Source organism: Elgaria multicarinata, chromosome 1 (assembly GCF_023053635.1).
Source record: "Elgaria multicarinata webbii isolate HBS135686 ecotype San Diego chromosome 1, rElgMul1.1.pri, whole genome shotgun sequence".
In the NCBI taxonomy this organism is placed as follows: Eukaryota; Metazoa; Chordata; class Lepidosauria; order Squamata; family Anguidae; genus Elgaria; species Elgaria multicarinata.
The window spans coordinates 55,606,724-55,625,530 of NC_086171.1; the positions used below are offsets into that span (position 1 = coordinate 55,606,724).

Genomic DNA, 18,807 nt, shown 5'->3' on the forward strand with positions numbered 1-18,807 from the left:
ATGGCATCAAGGACGATAGACTGATTGTGAAAGCACAGAGATCGGTATAATGCTATTGACTCTGAGTAACCTTTCATTTTACAGCAACTTCCACTACTTTCCCAGTCTTATCTTCAGTTCAGACTGTAGTCCTGGTGATGAAATTCTTAAAAGCTTCAAACTGAAACACTGTAGTCATTTATACCACATCTGAATTAGTTTTAAGAAAGGTATTTCAATAGTGTGTATTAAATGTAGAAAGGGGATCCTAAGTGGTACATTTGGTGGTTTTATTGAACTTTTTTTTTTTGAAGCGAAGGAAACTTTTGAGATAGACAAAACCACAAGACATTTCTCATCCAAACGGATTTTGGATCATGGAAAATGCTCACTTGATTGCCTGGCATTTCACAAGAAATTTGGGGGGTTGGGGGTTGGTGTCAATAGTACTGAACAAAAAGACCATTTAAATCTCTGAAAACTCACTTCATTTGCTTCAAATTTATTGCACCTTGTGGTGTCGTACCCCATTTTATTGTTTATAGCAGAAATATTAGGAGGCAGATCTTTGTTTGTATCTTCAGTTACAGCGAGTATGAATTTTTAAAAACAGAAATAAATCTGTGTTAAATCTTTTAATGGGAATACTGATGAATCTGGAAGTAAAAAAAAGCTATTAAAACCTGAAACAAAACCAATAGAATTAAACTTCAGTGTAGGCCAATAACATGGGAATTGTATCATAAAACATTTTAATGTGAATACTTCTTCACATCCACGAAATGATAAAACTATGTACAACATTTTATTTGCAGTTTGGTCACTTTTACGTTAGCTGTAGACATCTGCAGATGTTCTTCGGTGGAAATAGGTATGCACCTTACTCAGGCATTTAATGGCAGACTGATTGCACATGTTCCTTCTATGCAATGGTTCTCCCAGTGCATTGTGCCATGAGTACGTACTTCGTATTTACATTCCCCTTTTTATTTATGGCTCAACAATAACAAAAAAGAAATCCAAAACAACAGTAGCACTTTCAAACCTGAACACTGCCAAGTATCCTAATCACACACTTTTGTAAAATGTGTGCATTTGCTTACGTTTTCAGCCCTGTTTCTTTTTTTAAAAAAAAAAGTCAGATGTGCAACAATAGGCCTAATTACCACAAACTATTATAGAACGGTACTGCTCCTAAATCAGGGAAATTGCACTGCACACCTAGATTTCCCCCCCCCAAATCAAGGCACTTTTCTGAGCAATGACAAAATCCCCTTTCCTTGCCATTCTAGCATATTTCCAGTCAGAAAAACCAATCTGTTTCTCTGTTGAATGACAATGATATTTTCTGCACACGGTTATTGAATCATGACATCTTGTACACATACACAGAGTAGTTTAGCCAGCAAAATTATGTCCATGTTAGAACAATTCAATTGCCTTCGCACACAGAATTGCTACGTACATTCACAGTTTTCATGGACTGTAATTAGCTTCTCCAGTTGTGCTTTTAAAATTCCAGGATCCCTCCCCCACCCCCACCAGTAAGTGCAAAGCAAAATGTCCTGTGCAGCTACAATGGTTGTAGAGTTATAAACTCCAAAATAATGAGAATTTTCTTTTATTCTCCATTTTCTTCACCCGCCTTTTCAGGTATGGCCTCCAGACTTCGACGGGGCTTTGAAGATTCAGCATTTTCAGATCCTGGCTTATTCAGTCCACATGAAACAGTGGCATAGTGGATTTGCTTTAGGTTTTCCAGTGCCTCATTTTTAGCATATTTGAGAAGATCAGCCTGGCCCTGTTAAGAACAAAAGCAGTCACAACTATCAATAATGAGACCATTTTCCAGTCTTGCTTTATTGTACAACTGTTCATGAAGATGAAAACCAGATTACCTTGAGCTAGAAAACATGCTAATATGCTGCTGGATTGCTTTGTATCCAACTGGTCAAATACATTTAAAAAGACAAGAATCTTTCCCACCAAACAACTCCTGGCAAAGCACTTTTACTAGAGTTTTAATGTTCTGGATGGAATCCAAGAACCCACAGAAACAATGAGGAGTGATCCAGCAACTGCAATTATTGCGCGTGATCCAGCAGCTGCAATGTTCATATATTGGGCTTCTTTCTTCTCTTTGTTGAGGAAATGCAAACTCTGTGCACACAATTAAGAATTACTAAGTGCCCAGGCAAATGCTACCCTTTGAAGAGGGAACTGGACACACACATACATATGCACAAATGAGCGTGCACACTCAAGCTCTTTTAAGGCTTCAAATTATTGTTGCTTTGTTCAGAGTTCAATGTGTTCACAGGAGAATAGTGTTTATATATTGGAGCTCCTGCTCCTGTAAACAATCTTGGGATAGGGGTGAACAAATTCATGGGGAAAGAATTGTATTTGTGTTGGTATTTTAACAAAATTAGCATGGGGATGGGTTGGGAAGATTTATTTTGGCAGTAATCTTACTGCTAGAAGTGTCTTTTATCATTTGCCACTTCTGTTAACTGCTAGTAGTAAGGCTTCAGATTTCTTTCACATGGATGAGGAGAACTGCTTCTAGGACAATTACCCCTTACTTTTTCTAAAGGTGGAGCGCTTTGCAAAGCAGAATACCACAAGCATGGTAGGGTTCCAGAGTGGGAGGATGAAGCAGAAACTGCCCTCCCCAGGAATATGCTGCTGCCTTGGAGAAACAGCCTGGACAATATAATCATGGTCTGAGAACACATAGCAGCTCTTTATAGAACTATGAAAGCTGTTGATTATTCACATGTTTATCCAATAATATATAAATAATATTTTTTATAAATTCAAGAGGACTAAATTACTTTTGCCTGAGTCACATAATTGGAGAATTAAAAGAGAGAGACCAGGACCTTGGAAACTTGCATTTGGCAATTTAAGTTTGCTCTTTAAGAAAGAACATTTATCCATGGAACTTTGGCTTCAATAGCACTCTTTAATCTGTCAAAAGAGAATTGGTGTCTTTTTTATTTTCCCATAAAAACTGAAACAAAGTTAATATAAAACATTCTGGTAGAACAGATGGATACACACACACACGTTATCACAAACATTTCCACAAACTTCAGCACTTATAGTTTATTTTGACTTTATTTAGTTCACTTTGTTTGATTTCAGTTTGTTTAAATCTAAGCTTGGCAAAGTTGACTTTTGCATTTGCTAAAATAAACTGAGTGGATTACATGTTGGGTGCAATCTGCAGAGCCCTTGGAATCCAACTGAAGCCCCACTGAAATGAACAGAAGCTTTGAATAAAAAGCAGGTTTGCTTTTTGTTTGAAGTTGGTTCACCTCTCGTTACTGGTAAATCAAGTTAGCTATAACTCAGAGGAAATTCAAAAGTAGCTAGCAAGTAATTAGCCATCTCATCTTGGGGTGACATGGGGGCAAGAAACCCAACTTCCCTCCACTGCAGATATTTAATTCAGATTTGCTAGCACACATTTACAAACATAGTATTTATCTCAACTAATAATATACCATACTTTGTACCGATTCAGAAATGTCTGAGAGCAGCACAAGTTTGCTTAAATAAAGTTTATATAGAAACACAGAAGCCTATTGCATAGCATTAGTATGATGACGCATATGCAGTTCTGTATGTGCTTTTCTTTACACCACGCTGCCTTTCGTGCATCTAGCATACCTAAAACTCATTTCCACGCACAGGGTGTAGATGTTTAATTATTTAAACATCTAAATTGTAAGCTTTTCAAACAGTCATCCATTGTTTGCCCAGAGGGAACATTTATTCTTTACAAGCCCCACTAAAATTGTAAAATTCCTATTAATTTCAGTTGTTGTTATGAAAGAGCAATTCCTGATGTTCCTGCCTTTGTCTCAACAAAAAGTATCATTTAGGGAGCGTAACAGCACTGTAAGGAAAGGTGCATCTAAACATTCCTTTCTATGGACCCGTTATAAAACAAATCTATATTATCACACTTGCAAAAGTATCAACCAACAAGCCCATCAATTCTCCCACTTCTGAGGCCAGCCTTTTGTGCCACAGCTTTCACAGTGCTAAATCTGTTTTACAATACTCTTTTCCCCACATGCAAATGTCAACACTTGATTATCTTCTCTGCAAAGAAATAGCAATGGATTGGCTCTCACAAGGTGGATAGCCACTTTCACAGAAATAGAGTCTTTGGTTAAAATAATGTAACAAAGCACAATCAGATCACAAATGTTAAGCAAAGTATTCAGTAAACTTAAGGTTCCTACGTCGATACCAGCCAACATATGCCAATGGATAAGGAGCACTAGATTTTATAGCCTCCAGACTTTCTTCCTAATGTAGTGGAAGCGAATTTTAATGGAAATTAATTTTAATATACTTTTTATGAATACCATATATTACTTTCTAAAAAGCTGCTACTAAATGAATTGTGCCTTAGGGTTATGTATTTGCTAGAGGTTGTTATGTGGGGAGAGCAAACTACAAGGGTTTTTTTCTTAAAAGAATATGCTTACTTTGTCAAGGACATGGAGCATAATCAATCCTACCACAGGGGCACAATATTTACATGCAACAGTATGCTAGGTTCCTGGAAAATTCTGGCATATTGTTAAAGAGCTTTGTGCTAATGCATGCAGCCGATTTGCTTCTGCCTGGCTTCTCCTGCTAGCATGACTAGCTAAATTAACCAGGAATTGAAAGGTTACTGTATCATCCAAACTGGGGCTCCAGGCTTGCTGTTCCTAAACAAGACAGGATTCATAAGCCAAGAACAAATCATGTGGCTTTAAAAAAAAGCATAACAAGCTAAAAATATGGGTTTAGAAAACACAGAAAGCTTTTAATCACTCGATAGTTTAGTTGGTTGCACCAGCAGGAGAAACCAAGCGGGCACTAACAGACTAGATGCATTTGCACACAGCTCATTCAGAGTTAGCCAAGATTCTTCAGAAACCTAATTTACTATTGAATGTAAACACAGCTACTGTGAAAGCTTGAAAGCACTGGCTGTATTGATATGATGTGTGGGAGAAACTTAAGATGAGGGTTACAGTTCATATGTTGAACATATTTCTACAATCAGTCCTGTAATGAGCCTCTGAGTAGAAAAAATAACACTGAGAGGTGAGATTAAAATGTATTTTTGAAAAGTTGGTAGAAGTGTGTGTGGGAGAGAGAGAGCGAATGGCACAAAAAATTATATCGTTAAAATAGATTCCTCAGTTTAGTACAGAAATGAGTTACTCAGTAGGCAAATTGAATATTTATCCATTTGAGAAAGAAAGATGGGGACTGAATGAGGTGGTGAAATATAGGGAGGCAGCTGCACAAACTTTGTCACACTTTTTCATTTTGCTGAATGAAAAACACTGCAAATGACAAATGGAAACAGTTTTGCATTTTAATTGTGTACTTCTATATGAAAAAAAGCTTTGTTTATTGCATGATTTTATATTCAGGCAAGATGTAAGGCAAAAATGTTCTGTAGTCAAGCACAGAGAAGAAGGGTAAAGTAAGCCTATTCAGTTACTAAAAAAGAAAATACGTTAATTCTGTGTACATCATTAAGTACTATTGATGAATTTTGAAAGAGCAGCAAAGTACTTAATTTTCTCTTCCTAACTGCATTAATGTTAATACAGCTGCTTCTTTTCAGAAATGTAATCAGATTTCTAATAGCTACACAAAGTCTGCTTAGATCTTTTGAAACGTGAAGGAAAAATTGGTGATCATCATTCCAGACTTATATTCAGACAATGAGGAATTCCGCTAGAACTAAAAAAAAATCAAAATCGAAACAGAACAGCAAAATATTTGGCAGATATTCTTTTAAATATAGTTTTAAAAAACAAAAACAAAAATGCAGTCATTTTTTATATTGGTTCTCTAATTGTTTCCTGCTCAAATCCATGCAAGGGGGTAGATTAACGAGATACACCCCCTCAACTGATGCATGTTTAAGAGGATGCATAAAAATCAGTATGTTGTGCCACGGCTTGAGAATACGGAGGTCTGGAAGTAGCAATATTAGATTCAACCATGATGCTTAATGGCTGGCCCTGGGCATCAGAGTAATCTTCACATGCCTGTTGTGAAAATAAAATGAGTTCTTCACGTTCCTTGGACGAAGGATAAGATGCAAATATGACAAAATACTGTGTATGACAGCCTCCCCTTATTCTCTACTGATTCCCTTTCCATCGCCTTTCACTGCTTTGCACTCATTGCATTCATCTTTTCCTCTGTCTAAACGCTTCATAATTTGTGTTGCTTTTTCCTGTTCCTCTTATTTCTCTCAAAACATGATGACCCAAAGTAGACAAAACATGCCAGCTGCATCCAGTTAACACTGCAGTGAAGTGTGATGCTAATGTCCAGCATGCAATGCTTCTGTAAATTAGGGTGGCCATATGAAAAGGAGGGCAGGGCTCCTGTATCTTTAACAGTTGCATAGAAAAGGGATATTCAGCAGGTGTCATTTGTATATATGAAGAACCTGGTGAAATTCCCCCTTCATCACAACAGTTAAAGCTGCAGGAACTATACTAGAGTGACCAGATTTAAAAGAGGGCAGGGCACCTGCACCTTTAACTGTTGTGATGAAGAGGAAATTTCACCAGGTTCTTCATATATACAAATGACAACTGCTGAAATTCCCTTTTCAATACAACTGTTGAAGATACAGGAGCCCTGTCCTCCTTTTCATATGGTCACCCTATGTAAGTTCAACACAAAGACAGAATGTCTATTTTTGAAGCATCTGCAAGCCACTTAGTCAGTAGAACCACATATGGTATCATCATCCTTTTGGTAAAGAATTGAAAATAACATCCTGTGGTTAAAAAAGAAAATCTTAAGTAAAAGAGATATTACCTTTAATATTGTAATATTCCAGGTGAAACTCTCCACTGATTTTTGTAGTTTTCTTTCCTTTAAACCTTCTTTTGCGCCTATACTTTGTAAGTTTTCATGGAACTCCATCGCTGGGGGAAGGGGAAAACATTTTAATCCATCTGTTCAACTTACAATTTTCTGATAAGATTCCCCCCTTAAAAGCAGCTTTCTGTCAATTTGGAAAAAATACAAAGGAAAGACATAAAAACACTAAAAGTGGTACTTGTTCTTAATTGTAAGAATTAGCTAAAATTGTTCTTAATTTCACAGTCAGGGCACCCAATCCAGTCTTGTCTCAGCCAAGGAAACCAGAAGCACAGCAAAATCCACTACAGTGCTCAAGAAATTCAAGACCAGTGTGTGTGCTTATGTCTATATACACACACACAGACACACACACACACACAGAGAGAGAGAGAGAGAGAGAGAGAGAGAGAGAGAGAGAGAGAGAGAGAGAGAGAGAGAGAGAGAGAGAGAGAGAGAGACTTTTCTGAATGTGAGCTGTGTGACATGCTAAGCCATGATTCACATGACATGCTAAGCCATAATGTTTAGCTCAAAATGCTTAACCAACGTGGCTTAGCGTGTTGTCTGAACAGGGTCAGAGTGAAGCATATGTCGAAACAGGATTTTTTAAATTAAACCGGTCACCTGTCATTTACGATTTGGACACTGAAGAATGTTCATACAGCTTTAAGCTTTCTATTATCTCGCTGAAGGATTTCCGTTCAGCTGTAAGTTTTCAAATTTGTTTATGACTTACACGCTGAAGAATGTTTATACATTTCTTAGTGCTTAAATGTTGATAAACCTCCAGTCTGTATTGTAAATTGCATTGCTGCTTTTATTATTTTGAAAAACCAATGCGGTTATATATTCCCAGTTCCTTGGTTAAATGTATGCAATTATACATTCTGCCTTTGTTCACTTCGTGCACTGTATATTGTAATTTATTCTATTGTATAAAATTAGGAATCTTATGGAATGCGTGTGAACTCATGATAAAATAGAACAATATTTTAAATTCCCATAAACCTAGTTATGCAGTATACCTTCTGCGTTGTTTATGTGGTTGAGTGTTCTTGCACCCCTAGTGTTTTGTGTTATTTCAACCACTGCTTCCTATTATATTGCAACTTAAGAGTGTTGTCTGAACAGGCTCCATTTTAGGTTGTGTAAAGATAGATGTAAAAATATTACTGACGTAATATATATGGTGATTCTTCGTGTAGACATTGCAAAAGCCACTTACAATGGGGATAGAATTTTTAAACTGTCTCAGATTCCCTTTATTTTACTGTGGTGAGAGTACCCAAAACATGGACAACCACTACAAAACTTTGTCTGCATATCCTCATTCCAAATATCTGCACAAAACCTTTTAAAATCATGCCTTTGGTAATTTTGGTAAGTTTTTATCTGAAGTGCTAGGCACACTTCGTAAACTCAGCTAACCATTTATTAAAAGTGGGCAAGAAGAACTCCCAGGATAATAAACACATCAACTAGTATTATACAAAAAGAATGTAAGAAAATGTTGTTTGGTTCAATGTGATGATCAAATTTGACAGTAGTTATATGTGGGAAATTACAAAACCTACCCACACTAGACTAGGAAGAGAGCTAATTCGATAGCTTTAAGAAGAATGCCCTACTTATAGTCCCTAGGCAGTATTCCCCCAGGACAGCTACCACACAAGTTAATGATGTATTGCAATGAGAGAAAATCTAAAGCAAGAGGTATGAATCATAATATGATCTGGAAGTTCCAAAGAACAGTTAACGACTTATATAGCTTTTCACTTTACAATAACATCCTTTTATAAAAACATCTCATCACTTTGCAATTCTTTTCCTTCAAAGAGCAGTTCGTCTTGATTCCTGCTTGATACTCTGTGTATCAATCAAAAATGTGATGGGATGAATGCATCAATTAAGTTCTAATTCCTATATCAATCTGTTGATGCAACTATGTATCTCATAAGCAATGCAACAAGATGGAGCATTACCGTGTGCCTTAAATCATACCCTCTGAATTCTGATGGATTAAATAGAAGGTCTACTTTCTGCCAACTAAACAAGGTGCCAATTAATGACAGATTTTATTTTGCAACACAGTGACTTGCACATACTGTTTGCAATTTCAAAAAGGAAAGCAAGGAAATGCAATCTCAGGGCTTTTAAAGAGGATGAAAACTATTCCCCCCCCATCCCCTGGCTTACTAGCTCCAATACAGTGCTCTTAAGACAAAACTGTCATAAGGCATGAATGATGAATTGTCTTGAGATGCAGACTTTGAGGGCTCCCATGTGGCTAAAGAGGTATCACTGCAAGAAGCAAAGAAGAATGAAGACTGTTAGTAAAACAGCATAAATGCCAAAGAGAGAGAGAGAGAGAGAGAGAGAGAGAGAGAGAGAGAGAGAGAGAGAAAAGAAGAAGAAGAAGAAGAAGAAGAAGAAGAAGAAGAAGAAGAAGAAGAAGAAGAAGAAGAAGAAGAAGAAGAGAGATCTTTCTGATCTCTCTGATGCAAAGAAGAAGAAGAATATTTCTCTATAGAATTGGCTTTATCTAGCCAATGGCCTGTGGTTATAATTTTAAGTCATTCAAAAATTGCTTAATTTTTAATGCTAGACATTCCAAATTATCTTTGTGCTGCTTCAGATGCCAAATAGAATAAAGGTTATCATAACATGCAGTCTGAGTGCTGAAAACTGTTATAACTGTTATACCCAGGCAACAGGTTTCTCAAGGTTTTTTGAGAAAAAGATGTCTGGATTTCCTATAATAGATGGGTAGCAACTGTATGTTTATTGCGGGGCGAGGAAACTCAAACCAACATCATGAAAGGCTTAGTGATATGATAAGCTGGTGGGAATTCTCAATATTCTGCTTTATACTTCTCATGATATAGCTACCCTCACCTCAATGTAGTAGCTGATCCATGTAGCTCAATTATTTTTGCATATTCGCTTGCCATTTAATGTGATTTGTTTCCAAACTATGCCAACAACGTTCATGGTGACATCTTGCAAATTATACAGATATGCTACACAGTAGCAGGGGGTTGGACTCGATAGCCTTATAGGCCTCTTCCAGCTCTACTACTCTATGATTCTAGTGGGCAATCTTTGTGGCAAACTGATGCACACTGTGTACCACTTCCAATAGCTGCCATAATGGAGCCTTCATTTCATGCATGCAACTGTATTGTGAGAAATTATCTTTAGACCAGGTTCTAACGCGTTCCAGTCTACATTTCTTCAACCATGAGCTATAGCTATGCCTCTATCATTCTTCTATTGCATGTATATAACGGGCACTATCTTGGGCTTCAAATACTTTTAACTGTTTTTCACCAAACTTCACAATAGAGATTTTCAGTTTCTATGAACACAAAATGGGACATCAGAAAATGATGTTCACATATCAAATCTCAAGCTGTGACCCAGAAAAGCAGCATCTCTTTCTGTTAAAAATCTGCAATTTATTCATTGCTCCTTGTTAGTGGAATTCCAGGGATATTACACATTAGGTAATTTACGCTGTCAATGCAATTTTCAGGGTCCAAGAATAGTAAAAGAATGGGAAAGTTTTGAAAGGAACATAATCCTGAATGCCTGGAGAAGTATCAGACATATAAACATGAAACGTAATTGCATCCACCATCTTTTTCTGAATTATCACTCAATATCTTTTTCAGGGATAACCAACAGGTATAAAAAAGTGTGATGCTATGGTAGCAAACTGATTAGCGCCTAATTGCAAATTACACATGCACGTACCATGATGACCCTTTTGTTTCCAAGAAAAGTGATAATTAGGAGTAGAGAAATGGTGGGTGAGGAAAGCATGAAAGACTCTTCTAACAAATTGTCCATCTCACAATGGCTTTTACAAAACAAAGAAAGATCAATATTTGTATTGTATTAAAAAAAACTGTTTAACTACATAATATTTCTTTATTTGTTTTCCTGCCAGTATTACTATGAATTACTTATAACTATGTATTTCTAAGACTTTCTGATTGACTAGGGAAGTATTTACGACAGTGTGTGTTAACACAGGGGTGCAGGGTTGGTCCTAATGGATGAACAAGGGTTCTAATTGCACTAAAAGGCATGCAAGAATAGGATACATTCATACTGGCCCAATCCATATGCATCCTGATGGTGCTATATAAATAAATAAATAATAATAATAATAATAATAATAATAATCAACCTTTGTCTTCCCTCCCTTCTTCCTTCCCCATTTTATATAAGGTATCATTAACTTGCAGCCTAAATTTGAGGTGTTGAACATGTGTCTTCAGAATGCAGTGAGGATTCAATCACGTATAAACAAACAAACACACACACACACACACAGAACACTAGCATGTCAGAGAAGAAACTAGACTAGATCCCTTGTACTGCTGGTTTTCTGTGCAGTGGGAATCCTTTTGTATGGAGGAAGAGTCACTCACGTGAATGCCCACCAGCAGTCTGACATGGCACAGCACACACATCACAATGAAAATTAGGCCTAAGATAAACTCTTGTACCCTTTACTTAAACATTAATAGAAATCGTCAATACAGGCTAATGATCTATTAGAGCTCAATCCTATGTATGCTCAGACTTATTGGCTGAGGAATGCTGGGAGTTGTATGACTTTTTCCTCTCTAAACATGCATAGGATTGTGCTCTTACTCACTTAAGCTAAGAATCGTTTAAATTAACACAGCCAGTCCAGTTAACAGATTTTCTTTCTAAGCTAATTTATGATACTATAAATTTGCTAGTTGCTGCAAGCTTCTAAGGGCAAGGATTTATTCTGATAAATCCCATGCTCACTATTTGTGGTCCAGAAACAACACACACACACTAAACACAGCCAGGATCTGCTATGGTAAATTTCATTACCACCAGTGTTTCATTCTCATGACTAATATGTAGCTCAAGATTGCTGCTTACAAGCTCAGGATGTTATATAGAAAAAAAATCATCCATAGTCTTTCTTTAATCATTCATAAAAAAGGAGTTCTTAGCCATAATCAATGGCAGCACAGAAAGTATTTGTCAACACTATTAAATACATATTTTTATTTATTATTACATATACATCCCACCTTTTTTCCTCCAAAGAACCCAAGATGGCTTATATGCTTCCACTGCCCCCCCATTTTATCCTCACAACAACCCTGGGATATAGGTTAGGCTGAGAGTCAGTGACTGGTCACTCAGTGAGCTTCATGGCATGGGGATGACTAAAGATAGGAAATTTATTAGAAAGACGGTTACTCATAAAACAAAGATTTGACATTTTTATATGTTACTTTGAACCATACCTAGTGCCTTGTTTGTCAGGACTGATAGAGCAGGTCAGACATCACATGCACAACCAATTCCTGTTACCAACTCATCTTTAGCACTTCTACACACAGCCCAAGCCACCCTATGAAAGCAATTTGAATCAGGACTTTTATCACATGGATTACTGCTATTCCCTGGGCATGGAAATGGTCCACGTACTAGCAGTTAAGCCATTACAACACATACTTAAGACATTATAGAGCAGCCTTCAGGAGCTTAAGAACCACAATATTTGCACTCATCAAAAAGAGAAAGCACCACAAATGAAAAACACCTCCAAAGAATATGTCACACTTTGTTGGGTTAACATAACAAATAGTCCCACTGATACTTTAAAAATGCAATTCTATACAGGTCTACTCAAACACAAGTCACGTTGATTTCAATCAGGCAAGTGGCCACAAGATCAGCCTTAATAGATCAGTTGTGTGAGATGGGGGGGACTCAGGTTTTTATACAATTCTTCACTGGGCAGAAAAGAGCTCTGTCCAACATAAATGTTAGCTATACTATATTGTCAATCAAGGTAGACTAGCCTTACCCGACGTGCTGCTCTCCAGATGTTTTGGACTGCAACTCCCAGTGTGGCCTATGGTTAAGAATTATGTGTGTTATAGTCCAAAACACCTGGAGTGCACCAGGTTAGAGAAGACTGAGATAGACTAACTAAAACATCTTCTTAACATTCTTCTCATAGTGATAAACACAACCATCTGTTCAACTCAGCTGCAAAATGAATTATTTTAGGGGTCACTTGTTTCATTCTAAAGAGATTAGCCATCCCTGTAAGGGAAGTATTACTTTTACTTTTACAAACACAGAAAATTAAGTAGAGATTAAACAACCTATAATGTGAGATTTCCTGGCTCTCAATGCACATCACTATATACATTGTTTCCAAATGGCATAAGTCCATCTCGAGTTAAAATCTGTTCTGGCATGCCTTCTCTATTTCATTGTCAAATAAAAGATGGAAACAATTGAGAGAGAAGCTATATATTATGCATTGTATATATATTATATGTGACTTAAAACGCTATTAAATTTTGCCCTGTCAGGTGGAAGCTGCTAACTTAATGCTTGTCCCAGTTAACACTTGTAGATTTTCACATTGGCAGACTGAGGCAGGCTTGATTCTTATCCCAATTAAATTAATTTGTGACCCGCTTGGCAAGTCACTTGCCTTCTAAATGCTTCATTCAGCCAAAAATGAAGTTTATACACACTGAAAGTTGAAATAAAAAATTAAAAGAACAGCGTAATCAGATAGCAGTCAATGGGTACTTGCTCTAATACTCTGTATAACCACCCTTTCACTTAACATTGAAATCTTTAAATGCAAAACCAAAAAGTAATTCATCTGCTGAATTTTGGAATTTATACAAAATCCTGATGTAGAATATTTCTTATGTTAATAGAATATATCAACTCAAGGCAGAAAACTGCTGACATATACTTGCATTTTTAAAATGATGGTCGTCCTTACCTGCTTTTTGGCACTGGACTATTTTTTCATATACATTATCTGCATTTTCTGTCAGAGTCTTGATAGCATGAATCATCTGCAAAAATAGAATACCTTGTTTAAATATATGAATGAACATATAACACTAGGAGTCAGAACACTGGCCTATCCAGCCCTAGACTCAAGTGTCTTTTAGATTGCCTGAATTTATATTTGAAAAGTTCATAAAAGTTCCAGTCATTGACCTATGAAGCCACCAAGTTAAAGTACAAAGTTCTGTAAGAGCTGGATTTGTAATAAAAGATTCAATTCAATACTCCTCAATGCAGGGAGGCTCAAACAACATGATAACCAATGGTGGTTTAAATAGTCACTGGTTGGTTATTTAACCCACCGTGGGTTATTGTGTTGCGTGGTGGGAGTTCTTTAACCAACGGTTGGTTATTTGGCCAAAATAACCAATGCAAATAACCAATGCTGTGCACAGTTGGATATTTGAACCACTGTTGGTTATCATTTCGTGTGGAGAGCACCATTGGTTATTTCCTCAGCCACATTGGTTATTTCGTCACCCACAAAGTAGCAAGGCAAGAGCGGGCAAACCAGCAGCTGCCACTCTAGTCCAGCCAGCAAGATAGATTTTCAGCAGCAATGGCTGATGGGATACTAGTGGGAGGACTGAGGGAGGAAGAGAGGGCGGGGTATGAATGAGTCAACTCAGCATAGACTAATAGTCAACTCAACGCTGATTCTAATCCACACCACAGTTGATTATTATCATGTTATGTGGGGACTACCCCCTAGATAAACAACTGTTAATTTGATTATTACCCCACCATTGACTACCGTGTTATTTGAACGTAGCCATTGACCACTTTGATCACCTTAAACTAACTTGGCAAACCATGCCCCCCAAAATACATAAAATCTAACTGCTAAAAGTAATCCTCCATATTTGTTTTTCTTTGAGATTTACCATTTACTCATTTCTTCACTGCCTCTTTCAAGGTTCTTGGAGTGCATTCAAAATGCTGCTTTTCATTGCTGCCTTTCATTGAAGTTAATTTACCTTCTCTTTATTTTAGTTTGCTGCCGTCTTCTCTCCAATAATAGCATATTTTACTGCTTCACCTTGAACCTACTCTATGCAATATCACAAGTCACAACTATTCTGGACTCTTTTGGTCCCCTTTCTTTTCAATTTCATGCCATGGAACATATTTGAAAGTTGATAATGATACATACTAATACTATATTTTGAAGTTCAGTATGCTGATATTACCCTGCTTTCCCAACCTCATAATGGTTTTAAATGGCATTATGTTACTGAATTTAGCTATCTGTGTATGTAGCCATGCATCCTGATATCTCTGAAACTTAGGACCAAGAGAAGTGAACATTAGCTGCCCTAGTGGTCTACTGCCACTTCTTAATTATCAGTTTCAAATTGCATTTTACTAAAGAAAGCGCTGCACACTTTTAAGGCTTTGGTCTTAAAACACTGTAGAAGAATTAAACAACAAATAACTTTCCTGAACAATAATTGCACGTATTCTGACCTAACTGAATACCAAGAGTGGACTTTTCCTATAATGCTGATTGCAACACTTTGGCTATCCATCCAGAACATTTGCATGAGTGAATCCATCTGCAGAGTGGTACAACATGAGTATTGTATTATTTATATTTAAATAGTAATAATATCAATGTTCTATTGGTGCAGTTGAGAAGATTTATCCTAAGCAGTTATCTGCTACAGCAGCAGTTTTAGGGCTGGGTTCTGTTCTATCTTTCCTTAGTCTTGATAACATGTTATTTCCAATTAAGAAATACTCTGGAACACAAACATGCAACATACTGTAACCTGTTGTAACATGTCACTCAAATCAAGATGGTGAGAAAAAATCTTCCCCACATTTAAAATAACCTGTTTTGTTTTAAAGCAGTTTCTGAAATATAGATATTGAAAAGTATTATAACTCTGATGAACAAACTCATTCATACAATGAGTTTTAACAATGTATATTATGTTCTTAACTCAGTTTTATGTATTTTATATTTACTGTTGTTCCCCACCTCGCTCAAAATGGATGGACGGGTAAGAAATTACTATTATTATTATTATTATTATTATTATTATTATTATTATTATTATTATTATTATTGGATCAGCAAATCATAATGTAGAAGAATCTTAACTGAAAATGGGTTTGAAAATTAATTGAACCAAAACTGGAATTCTTTCTGTTTCAGGGCTTCCTTCAGGCTACCAAAGAAAGGGAATAGAAGAGGAAGGCATAAAGTACATTTTATCCTCTTGTCTGCATATCCCCTTTTTGGGGGGCTATACTGGAGGTAGGGGGATTGAGACAGGCACATGACTGAGAGGATATTCAGTTCCTCTACTGTATATTTCTCAATACTTCATTGCTGTTTTGGACAGTGCAGCAGAGACAAAGGAAGACAGTAGAGTGGTAGCTGGACCTGGTAGCAGGCCATTTTGTGGCTAGAATCTGAACCTCAAAGTGGACCGCTGCTGTAAACAAGTGGCATAGGGTAACTACAGTGAGGTCCTCAGACATGGTGCTGTAAATTGTTCCATATTGAATGTCGGCAAACATTCCCGCTTTTATTCAGTATGCTGTAAAAAATGGGTTGAAATGCTGCAAAATTCTAGAAGACCCAGACCTTTAGGATTCTGTGACATGCATGACAAATGCAGTGCCAATACCTAGGTATCTTATAGACCACTCAGCCAGATTCATACAGCCCTTGCAACAATTAAACTTAATGCCACACAAATCAGAAAACGGTAACCTGCAGAATAGACATGGCATTAATATCTGAACCAAACAGATATACTGTATACTGTATACAATGTATACTGACTGACAGTGGCTCTCTAGGGTTTCAGACAGGGGTCTTTCTGCATGCAAGGTATTTACTCTACCACTCAGCTATATATAGGCCTTTCTCACAAAGCATTTCACTCAAGGAAGTGTGCTTGTGGTAAGCAGCATGAAGCATCTCTGGTGCTTTTGCTCACGCAATTCAGTGATCTTACTCCTAAGTATTTGGATACAGAATTGCATAATCACCTGCATTGAAGTTTGGTTTTATTTTACTGTATGAGTGTGTGTGGATGGGGAGAAGTCCAATGTATTTTTTCACCCAATATGTCATTAGCAAAGTAGGTCAGGTTAAGTGTTTTGGCAGGTATGAGGGAGCTACATTAACACCCAGTAATGATACCAGATGCAGTTAAGCCTTTTCTTGGTGATTCTTGCAATAACCCATTCATTATCAGGCCTATTTTTATCACCCTATAACCATGCCCTTTAATTCTAATGACAAAAGCATTGTCCATGGATTTACTTTTCTGGAACTGTGATAAGAACCCAAATTATAACGAACCCAGTAACAGGAACAGACATGTTACAGGAAAGGTGGGGTCCTGCATTTCCATCATGTATTGACCACCTCTTTTTATGTGTTGTTTGAAGGTTTACACTTATATAAATGCCCAGCAGTCTAAGCCCAATTGTGCGTTGCATTCATGCAGCTCTGCTTCAAATGTTAGAGAAAATATGTAAGTGGCATTCCAAAACAACAACAACAACAACAACAACATATATATCTGACATTCTCTGGAAACACAGATGCATCCTTTCTGAAAAATGTGAACTGGGATTTCCAAGTATGAGAACTACAACAGGACCTAGAAATCAGGCGGTCCAAATCAGAATAGATGGGTAGGGTCAGGAAGGCATGAACAGGTTAAGCAAATTAATTGGAGCAGGAAGACTAGCTGGACCTAGGAATGTGTGAGCCTTCCACCAGCTTTGTTGCTTCTTTGTAATCCCCTAGAAGGCACCAGTTCTGCGGTCTTAGGAACAATGTTATAGAGGTACCTCGTATGTGCACAAATGTGAAACATTTTAAGGACCTGTGTAAGCCAGGCCTTAGGATCTGATGGTCTGTGCAAACATCAAGTATGGGGAAATGATGCTGAACTACTAAATAGGGTGACCATATGAAAAGGAGGACAGGGCTCCTGTATCTTTAACAGTTGCATAGAAAAAGGAATTTCAGCAGGTGTCATTTGTATACATGGAGAACCTGATGAAATTCCCTCTTCATCACAACTGTTAAAGCTGCAGGAGCTATACTAGAGTGACCAGATTTAAAGCTGCACCTGCAGCTTTAACTGTTGTGATGAAGAGGAAATTTCACCAGGTTCTCCATATATACAAATAACACCTGCTGAAATTCCCTTTTCAATACAACTGTTAAAGATACAAGAGCCCTGTCCTCCTTGTATGGTCACCCTACAACTAAATAAGGTATTTAAGTAACAATCCATAAAAGATCTAAAATGCCCTCTATACCCAAAGTTCTTTGGGCAGTTCACAAAATATAAGGACTTCCATGGGGAGTAGAAGCTGCTTAGCTGGATTTGTGTATCATACGTAATACTCATGCATACATAGGTCAAGATGAGATGAGTGTGGGCAAACAAATACTCTGTTCTTAGTTTATTCATTTCAAGCTTTGGCAGGTTCCAAACATTAGTCTTGCAAGAGCTTGTTATTCACCACATGAAAATACTATGGATATAAGTAAGCATCAATCCACTTGCTTGAGACCCATTGTATAAGACCCACTGATCTTATACTTACCACTCTGTAGTAAGTGTATTGTGATTTATAGTCTTTATAATTATGTTAGTAAAAATGGGTAAAATGAATTAAGTAAACTTGACAGCGACTGCCTATCAATATTTCTTCTGAAGATCAACTTCGTTCATATAAATTATGATTTCACCAATAACTTCCAGGGTCGGTAAAGTACAGGCCTTCAGTTAAGAAAAGCTTTTTATGTCATCCTCGGTGGCAGCCCATGAAGAAAAGAACTTGCAAACAAGACAGCAATCAATAGTAACCTCATTACAGACCAGCTGTGGTTAGGCCCAGACAGTGAAAGTCGATTTATAATGAAGTGTAATTGATCTTTCTACTGGTTTAAGTGCTGTCCAATGTAAGACAACAAAGCTTCTGGGTGTTACTTATATGTTTACAATAAAGTACTTGTCACCCATATACCAGTGCTTGAGCAGGTTT

General features: G+C 37.1%; 1 protein-coding gene across 2 annotated transcripts in view; it reads right to left on the reverse strand.

Annotated features, from left to right (window-relative positions):
• Positions 1 to 480: 480 nt before the first annotated feature.
• The window catches only part of PLCL2 (phospholipase C like 2), an 84,766-nt gene continuing 66,439 nt past the window's right edge, over positions 481 to 18,807 (reverse strand). For both annotated transcript variants that reach the window (XM_063128501.1, XM_063128493.1), the window contains exons 5-7: positions 13,709 to 13,784; positions 6,847 to 6,956; positions 481 to 1,780 (exon numbers count right to left, since the gene is read on the reverse strand). In XM_063128501.1, coding sequence (XP_062984571.1) covers positions 1,601 to 1,780; positions 6,847 to 6,956; positions 13,709 to 13,784 — 366 coding nt within the window. In that variant the 3' untranslated portion in view covers positions 481 to 1,600. The remainder of the gene's footprint in view (positions 1,781 to 6,846; positions 6,957 to 13,708; positions 13,785 to 18,807) is intronic.